At 42.7% G+C, this 10,000-nt stretch overlaps 1 protein-coding gene across 1 annotated transcript in view; it reads left to right on the forward strand.

Annotated features, from left to right (window-relative positions):
* LOC115004927 (syntaxin-binding protein 5-like) overlaps positions 1-10,000 on the forward strand; it is a 22,941-nt gene that overhangs the window by 300 nt on the left and 12,641 nt on the right. Inside the window, exons 1-5 of the mRNA XM_029426677.1 lie at positions 1-178; positions 2,257-2,354; positions 6,227-6,308; positions 9,187-9,287; positions 9,766-9,900. The exon at positions 1-178 is cut by the window's left edge and continues 300 nt beyond it. Of these exons, the coding sequence (XP_029282537.1) occupies positions 38-178; positions 2,257-2,354; positions 6,227-6,308; positions 9,187-9,287; positions 9,766-9,900 (557 nt within the window). The 5' untranslated portion in view covers positions 1-37. The remainder of the gene's footprint in view (positions 179-2,256; positions 2,355-6,226; positions 6,309-9,186; positions 9,288-9,765; positions 9,901-10,000) is intronic.

Genomic DNA, 10,000 nt, shown 5'->3' on the forward strand with positions numbered 1-10,000 from the left:
GCGAGCTTGATCCGCTTTCTCAACGTCTGTGAGTAAAATGAAGAAGTTTAACATTAGAAAGGTGCTGGACGGCTTGACAGCGGCTTCCTCCTCCTCCCCCCCTGCCCAGCCGGGGGCTCCCCGGGAGAACGACGTGGTCCAGGAGACTCTCCAGTCGGAGCATTTCCAGCTTTGCAAGGTGGGTTTCCGTTAATACCGGACAGTCAGGTGACAGCGGCGTGACCGAACCCTGTGTCCGCATCACACACTTTAAACAACACGTAGTCCCGGCATTACCGCGCGAGCTGTCCCTGACAGGGTTACCGCGCGAGCTGTCCCTGACAGGGTTACCGCGCGAGCTGTCCCTGACAGGGTTACCGCGCGAGCTGTCCCTGACAGGGTTACCGCGCGAGCTGTCCCTGACAGGGTTACAGCTGAAGGGCTGTGCGCGTGAGTCTCAGTTTGCTTTGCTCTGAATTGTCGCCTGAAGTCACAGTTTTTCACCATGTCTGCACGTGAGCTAGCTAACTCTATATTCTGTATTAAACTGTACTTAAAACGAGGAAAGCATCTTGTTATCACTCAAACATAAGAGCTTTGTTATGGTTTGCACAGGTCCACAGATATTGGATGATATTAATAATGAAACTATACATGTTTGTATCTGTGTTTTCTAATAGAGCTGTTAAGATATGTGCTGTATGTATATCTTCTCTGAAATCTATTATATATATACTATATCAAATGTATCTTACTGTTCTTTTACTTAACTACTGTTATCCCAGAGATTATTACAATACACGATATTATTGGCATTTTAAGACCATTTTATGCCACTGATATAATGGCAATAAAATAACAATACTGCAAGTACAACAAGAGCAATTCTCTTTGAATTCGGAAGAATGTTCAGACTTGGAGTAGGAATGTGAAAAACAACAAATTCAATTGACTCTCAGGCTTTATTAACAAAAATATTAAATACTGTTTATTTGTTGTCATCGTGGCTAAAAGGCTGTTGACTTATGTAAACAAACACAACGGGCAATATCAAGATCGCCAAACTGATCGAGGTCATGTCTATATATCGTACGATAAGTCGATAATGTAAAACTGATCGAGGTCATGTCTATATATCGTACGATAAGTCGATAATGTAAAACTGATCGAGGTCATGTCTATATATCGTACGATAAGTCGATAATGTAAAAAGATGGAGGTCATGTCTATATATCGTACGATAAGTCGATAATGTAAAAAAGATGGAGGTCATGTCTATTTATCAGCACAATCTCAATTTTTGTATCACTAATATTTAACCGGAGTGAAGGAATACATGTTTTAGGAAAATGTAGTAGCTAGAGACGGGTTTTTACGTTTTTTACGGTTCTATGTTTGTCTCTGGTGTTTTGTAGGTTACCCATGTTACTGTATAATACATGCACATGTTAGTATACATATATTTTAAATACTATACGACAGCTTATTAATCAATCAGGTTTATCTTGTTCACAGTTCATATGACAAGTCGACTCGATGAGCTTCAATAACAAAAAATAGGCAAAGATCATAAAAGAAACCATATAAGATAAAGATATACAAGCTAAAACGGCATTACAATAAAAAGGAATCAGATAAGAAGGTATTGTTGTTAAAAACAATGATTATTACAAAGAGTTTTACCTGTTTACCACACGCCGTTATGGCCCGTTGTGTTTACATTGCAATGACTACAACTCCCATGATCCCACGCTGCTTCACGACGCCACCGAACTCTATCCTGTTGTCGTCATTTAGCAAAATGTACATATTGTGTTTAAATCCTCCTCTGGTCAACTCATTGTTAATCCCGTACAGTGTAATTGTGTCGCCGCGGCTGGACAGGTTTTTCCTGTGTTGAGCCTCTTGGAGCCGAGCGGGTCAGGTCAGCCCCCCCCAGGTTACAGGGCCACGCCATCACCTGTTACATAATACTGGATGGCTGGTCAAGGTTTCCAACCCAAAACAATCGAGTTATAGATGCTGATGCTGATGACAACATGTTGGTGGCTGGGGGGGGGGGGGGAGACAGCAATTTATTACTGATGTTTTACAGGATTGCACACGACTCAAGAGAAATACTCTGTTTATGTTTTATCTAATTTATTTTGATTAGAGACTAATCTTCCACAGTGATGGATTATTCCAGGAGATTAAGATAATGTTTTCTCTGCAGTAAAGCTTGACTGTGTAGCAGATGATTGATTAGCTGACTATAAATTCTGCTCTCTCCTGCAGACTGTGCGTCATGGCTTCCCATATCAACCGTCCTCCATGGCTTTTGACCCCGTGCAGAAAATCTTGGCCGTCGGGACTCAGACTGGAGCTCTGAGGCTGTATCCTTCACTGTGGAGAGCCACACAAGGAAAGTAAAGCTTGGATGATTCTAGTGACTTTCTACATCCTCCACTCCCCTGTGTGCACACACACACACACACACACACACACACACACACACACACACACACACACACACACACACACACAGCATGTCTAACTTCCTGACATCCTTTCCACAAAAGTATAATGACCAAGTCGCCCTTCAGCATTCCACACAATTCCCACAGTACAGCTACGTTCACACTGCAGGCAGCAGTGGCCCAAATCTGATCTTTCTTTGTGCGTCTGTGTTGTTGTATTTCATATAGGCTCCTAAATCAGATACAAGTCTGAGTTTTTGCAATGCGACCTCAGTCTGAACAGTCGTATCTGAATTCATGCAACTTTTAAGATTTTTAATTCCCATCCGTCAGACTCCTGCACCCACACACACCTCCGTACAGAAGAAGCAGCTATTGTTCCACTAACAAACTTTAAAATGCAGCTTTCTTTCTCCTCGTCCTCGTTATCATCTGCACACGAAGGAGCTGCTTTCGCTGCAGGAATTATCAAAATCAAATCAAAAATGTCTTAAATCAATCTCACAAAGTCTTGTGATGAGATGAGAAGCAGGATTTTATGAATCTTTTTTTTTGGACGTTACATTGTCAAAATAATTGCTAACATTATGTTTTTTAAATAATTTACCAAATACCTCTCCCGTTAACGTCCAAGAAATGGAAATTGAGGATTTTAAATGGTCACACACACAGTGAAAAGTAGACTCTGCATTTATCTCGTCCTCGTGTGAGGAGCAGAGATATTGTATCCTCAGTGTGGGGGTCCGGTGCTCTAGGACCCCTCTGCAGTGCCCTGGAGGAGATGCGTTCAGGGACTCCCGAGCCAGGTCCCTAAACCGAGCTCCTGCCGCCTACATCTGCATTGCGAAAATTTTTGAAAATTGGTCTTAATATCACTTTGAGTGCCATTAAATAAAGTCTGGAATACTTGCTTTAAACTGCAGGAACACACTGGAATCTGATAGCATTTAAAAAAGAACAACAAACATCCGATCTGAGCGATGCATCTGAATTGAGCACTCGGGCTTGCAGTGCGATTTCGTGTAAGTGACCTGGCTTTACCTCCTGTCATCCAACACTTCTAAACTAAAGATCCAAAGCACACAGAGGAGCAGCGGCTCAGAGGTTCACACTGCGTCTCTGAGCTCCTGCTCATTAGTGCAGGAACAGCTCCTCCGCCATATGTCCACGAGCCGACCTCATCAACTGTGCTGCTGCCCAGCCTGTGCCAGGATGCCTCTTCATATGTGAGAGCTGTAAACATCACACACACACACACACACACACACACACACACACACACACACACACACACACACACACACACACAGTAGTTGTGAGTCAGGTTTGTGTTTGTTTGTATTCAAGGATAAAAATGTGTTTTTACAGCTAATCAAGCAACTTCCATGAGTCACAGCAACAAACCTGACCCTGGGTTACAGACGGCTAACACTGCGTGTTAGGCCAAAGTCATTATTATTAAAACTCTTAAAAAGCCCATAACATACTGCAATCACTTAACCTTACATCTTGTTCTTCAGTGTTCCTGCGGATCCTTAACAATTCTTTAAAAGCATTAAACTCATTCATCTAAAAATAAGGCCTTAATTGAAATGGGAATTAGGATTATATGAATCTGACGTTGCATTGTAAATGTTCCTCCTTAAACCTGCAGGATAGTGAAGAAATCTGGCTGAAATCTAAATTCTTACTGTTTATTTAATTTAATTTATATTATTAAATTGCATACAGTAAAATTGTCAAAAATAAACTCATTTATTGCATTTAAGTGCCGTAAAGCTAACTCAGTGTAAACCGTCAAAGATTATAAATAAACACAATTTTAATGATTAGGAAATAGTTGATTGTATTTTTATTTAAATATTTGCTTTGATTAAAATAATTTTCAACATTAGACATTTGAAACATCTTCAAACATCTTCAAACTTCTTCAAACATCTGTATTCATTCAAGTTTCTCACCAAAAAAACAACAACTACATTTTACAAGATTACATTGAACACATCATGATAACGTTATAATGTTCCTTCAACCAGTACTCATTCCTACTGAATAGAGCCTGAATGCATCATAATGTAACTCAGGGAAAGTGAGCTTGTTAATTAGCCAAGCAGGAGTTTGATGCTAACTGCTAACAGCTAACTGCTAACTCCTAGCAGCTAACGCTAACTAGCTGTCCTGCAGATTTGGATTCTACTCGTCGCCCTCCTCCTGTGATGCTTCGCTCACTTCCTGGTGTTTCTGCTCACAACCTGTGTTCAGTGTTGGCCTGGTGGTGTATAAACTCAGGGTTTCCCTTTGTGGCTCGTGAGCTTTATTTAGATGTCCATGAGGCTCGCGTCTTCCTCCACTCTCCAGACTAAGACGTTGTGTTTACAGGGTTACTCCCAGAGAACACACGGACTGCTTCCATGTTGTCCTAATGTGCGACGTGGAGCTGATGGGATTACTGTCGTTCAGGCAAAAGGTCCATTCATCAACAGACCGGCCTTATCGATCCAGCTCATTGCTCCCGCCACAGCTCACAGACAGGAGCTGAACGACGTGTCTACAAGCAATAAATGTCTGCTTTTACAAGATCCGTCTGCACTGCTCTAATCAGTGTTTGTGTAGCCGCCAGCCTCCAATGTGACGACACAACATCCCAGTTTGTGCAGCAATTAACATGAAGTCACATGGAGGTCAGTGGTAGCAGAACATGCTTTAACCTTTAAGATGGAAAAGAGTTAGTTTGTGCAAAGCAGAAGAATGTTTTCACATCTCTGCATTCTGCTGCAGCTGAAAGTCACATGTTAGTGAACTTCTTCTTTAAGAAGCTGAACGATCACTTCCTGTCCCGACGACTATCAGCTGACTCGCAGGAAAACTTGCTGCTGCTGACATGCTGAGGTGAACCATGTAGGTTTACTGAAGGAGGAAGTGTTGATGCTTAAGGGGGGGGGGGGCATTTCTGCAGAAACAAAGACGAACGATTCATCGATCATCACAATCATTGGCGATTTATTTTTGGTTGCAGCTGTGCTGATGAGTTAATGCACACAGCGTTCAATAAAGCTTCTTGATGTTAACATTCAGACTCTTATTCATGCTTGACCAGCGGCTACGAGACTTAATGGCTCTTCCTGCTCTGCTGTGGACCTGCAGAGACTTGATATCATTAATAACTAACGCTGCACAGATCGCAGCTGAAGGGGACAGAAAGGGTGAGAGAGAGTTCAGTTTGTTTAAGGATTGTTTGATCACAGGGTTGATCCTGTTCACACTTTATGCTGCGTCAGCTGGAAGTCAGATGGTGACACCTCTGATTACATGTCGTGCTGCTTCTTCTTCTGTGGTGCTGCTGCTGTGTGATTGTGCACTCTGTCTGTGAAAGAGATTACAGGCTGGTTGAAAGAGACGAGCCTTTCCTCATTATTACATTATGTGATTATGCTCCTCACATCTGTCTGCACAGTCTCCCTTTAGCTGTTATATGCAATCATTTGGGCTTTTTTAGTTCACGCTCAGTGCAATAACGCTTATTTTCATGATGCATTAATCTGCAGATTATTCTATACAGTGATGGTTTGGTGTATGAAAAATGTCCCACATGATGTCTTTATTTAAAAAAGCAGATGCACCTGTATAAGTTTAGGAATGCAAACTTACATTTAGTAAATGAGTGCTTATGTTTTATATAAAAGCACCTACATTAGGCTGCAACAGGTGATGCGTCAGACATACATTATGTTTGGCAGGTTTCTGCATGAACTTTAAATGTACACTTTCCTTGACTGAGTCACTTTCAGCTTTGGCCGTGCGGGTGTCGAGTGTTACTGTCAGCATGAGAGCGGCGCGGCTGTCATCCAGCTGCAGTTCCTGATCAACGAGGTTTGTCTTTACCTGTGTCCTTGTTTTCTCTCCACCTTCTTCTCGCCTTCACTACAAGTCTGTCTGCTGTTCCAGCCGAACGACATCCTGACGAAAGTCATGTAGCAGCAAACTCAAAACCTCAGCCAACACAAAGGAGGCACGCCATTAAAACTAAGTTCTCTTACAACCTTAACAAAAACTGTTAGTTTTAGTCTGCAGACTCTTGTTAGACGTCTGCAGGCTCTTGTTAGACGTCTGCAGACTCTTGTTAGACGTCTGCAGACTCTTGTTAGACGTCTGCAGACTCTTGTTAGACGTCTGCAGACTCTTGTTAGACGTCTGCAGACTCTTGTTAGACGTCTGCAGACTCTTGTTAGACGTCTGCAGACTCTTGTTAGACGTCTGCAGACTCTTGTTAGACGTCTGCAGGCTCTTGTTAGACGTCTACAAGCTCTTGTTAGATGTCTACAAGCTCTTGTTAGATGTCTACAGGCTCTTGTTAGATGTCTACAGGCTCTTGTTAGATGTCTACAGGCTCTTGTTAGATGTCTACAGACTCTTGTTAGATGTCTACAAGCTCTTGTTAGATGTCTACAAGCTCTTGTTAGACGTCTGCAGACTCTTGTTAGACGTCTGCAGACTCTTGTTAGACGTCTGCAGACTCTTGTTAGATGTCTACAAGCTCTTGTTAGATGTCTACAAGCTCTTGTTAGATGTCTACAGGCTCTTGTTAGATGTCTACAGGCTCTTGTTAGATGTCTACAGACTCTTGTTAGATGTCTACAGACTCTTGTTAGATGTCTACAGACTCTTGTTAGATGTCTACAGGCTCTTGTTAGATGTCTACAAGCTCTTGTTAGATGTCTACAGGCTCTTGTTAGATGTCTACAGACTCTTGTTAGATGTCTACAGGCTCTTGTTAGATGTCTACAGGCTCTTGTTAGATGTCTACAGACTCTTGTTAGACGTCTGCAGACTCTTGTTAGACGTCTGCAGACTCTTGTTAGACGTCTGCAGACTCTTGTTAGACGTCTGCAGACTCTTGTTAGATGTCTACAAGCTCTTGTTAGATGTCTACAAGCTCTTGTTAGATGTCTGCAGACTCTTGTAGACGTCTGCAGACTCTTGTTAGACGTCTGCAGACTCTTGTTAGACGTCTGCAGACTCTTGTTAGACGTCTGCAGACTCTTGTTAGACGTCTGCAGACTCTTGTTAGACGTCTGCAGACTCTTGTTAGACGTCTGCAGACTCTTGTTAGACGTCTGCAGACTCTTGTTAGACGTCTACAGACTCTTGTTAGATGTCTACAGACTCTTGTTAGATGTCTACAAGCTCTTGTTAGATGTCTACAGGCTCTTGTTAGATGTCTACAGGCTCTTGTTAGATGTCTACAGGCTCTTGTTAGATGTCTACAGACTCTTGTTAGATGTCTACAAGCTCTTGTTAGATGTCTACAAGCTCTTGTTAGACGTCTGCAGACTCTTGTTAGACGTCTGCAGACTCTTGTTAGACGTCTGCAGACTCTTGTTAGATGTCTACAAGCTCTTGTTAGATGTCTACAAGCTCTTGTTAGATGTCTACAGGCTCTTGTTAGATGTCTACAGGCTCTTGTTAGATGTCTACAGACTCTTGTTAGATGTCTACAGACTCTTGTTAGATGTCTACAGACTCTTGTTAGATGTCTACAGGCTCTTGTTAGATGTCTACAAGCTCTTGTTAGATGTCTACAGGCTCTTGTTAGATGTCTACAGGACTCTTGTTAGATGTCTACAGGCTCTTGTTAGATGTCTACAGGCTCTTGTTAGATGTCTACAGACTCTTGTTAGACGTCTGCAGACTCTTGTTAGACGTCTGCAGACTCTTGTTAGACGTCTGCAGACTCTTGTTAGATGTCTACAAGCTCTTGTTAGATGTCTACAAGCTCTTGTTAGATGTCTGCAGACTCTTGTTAGACGTCTGCAGACTCTTGTTAGACGTCTGCAGACTCTTGTTAGACGTCTGCAGACTCTTGTTAGACGTCTGCAGACTCTTGTTAGACGTCTGCAGACTCTTGTTAGACGTCTGCAGACTCTTGTTAGACGTCTGCAGACTCTTGTTAGAGTCTAGACTCTTGTTAGATGTCTACAGACTCTTGTTAGATGTCTACAGGCTCTTGTTAGATGTCTACAAGCTCTTGTTAGATGTCTACAGACTCTTGTTAGATGTCTACAGGCTCTTGTTAGACGTCTGCAGACTCTTGTTAGATGTCTACAAGCTCTTGTTAGATGTCTACAGGCTCTTGTTAGACGTCTGCAGGCTCTTGTTAGACGTCTACAAGCTCTTGTTAGATGTCTACAGGCTCTTGTTAGATGTCTACAGACTCTTGTTAGATGTCTACAGGCTCTTGTTAGACGTCTGCAGACTCTTGTTAGATGTCTACAGGCTCTTGTTAGACGTCTGCAGGCTCTTGTTAGATGTCTACAGACTCTTGTTAGACGTCTGCAAGCTCTTGTTAGATGTCTACAAGCTCTTGTTTGACGTCTACAAGCTCTTGTTTGACGTCTACAGACTCTTGTTTGACGTCTGCAGGCTCTTGTTAGACGTCTGCAGACTCTTGTTAGACGTCTGCAGACTCTTGTTTTGTTTGACGTCTATAGACTCTTGTTAGACGTCTACAAGCTCTTGTTAGATGTCTACAAGCTCTTGTTAGATGTCTACAGGCTCTTGTTGGACGTCTGCAGACTCTCCTGGAGTGTGAGCTGTAGTGAACACATGATTAACCGGTTTTGTCAGTTCTGTGCCCACATGCCTCTGTAAACCCTCAGTTGTGTTCTCAGGATATAGAGCAGCCCGCCCCGTATCAAAGCCACGAGATGTTCTGTTTACTCTAACCTTCCTTGTCCCCCCCCCACCACAGGGGGCGCTGGTGAGTGCCTTAGCTGATGACAGCATCCACCTGTGGAACCTGAGGCAGAAGATTCCTGCAATCCTGCACTCGCTCAAGTTCAACAGGGAGAGGTACGGTCTATCTCTGCTCGTCTTCAACACATCCTCACAGCTGGCCTCGTCCTCCTGTATTATAATAATAATAATAATAATAATAATAATAATAATAATATGATGCCTTGGATTTCCCTCTTGAACTGAACAAGTGAATTGATGAGGTCAGGGTTAAAGACTAGCTGAACTCTTCCTAAAGAAAGAAGTGATGAGGTGTTCGGTGAGTCAACTGATCCTCATCATCAGGTAACGCTTCCACAGATGGAGAGTGAAAAGGAAACCAACTGATAATCATGTGTAATATTGTTATTAACACAATATTAATATTTCCTGTTTTAAATATCACGACTGAATGTTTCTCTGCCCTGTTTACAACCCCCCCCCTGTACATATATCTGGCTTCATTAGTGTCACACACAGCAAAGCTTTTCTAATTAAACCCGAGCAGCAGGATTCAGGACTGAGGGGATAATGAGAATGTGATCTCCTCCTGCAGAATCACATACTGCCACCTGCCCTTCCAGAGCAAATGGCTGTACATCGGCACAGAACGAGGAAACATCCACATCGTCAACGTGGAGTCCTTCACGCTCTCAGGATACGTCATCATGTGGAACAAAGCCATCGAACTGTGAGTCTCCTGCTCAACTCTCTCCTTTACTTTCTCTCCATTTGCATGTCTTCTTTGTGCACGAGTTCACTCTGAACCAGGAAACTGAACATGCAGATTG

Source organism: Cottoperca gobio, unplaced genomic scaffold (genome assembly GCF_900634415.1).
Source record: "Cottoperca gobio unplaced genomic scaffold, fCotGob3.1 fCotGob3_223arrow_ctg1, whole genome shotgun sequence".
NCBI lineage: Eukaryota > Metazoa > Chordata > Actinopteri > Perciformes > Bovichtidae > Cottoperca > Cottoperca gobio.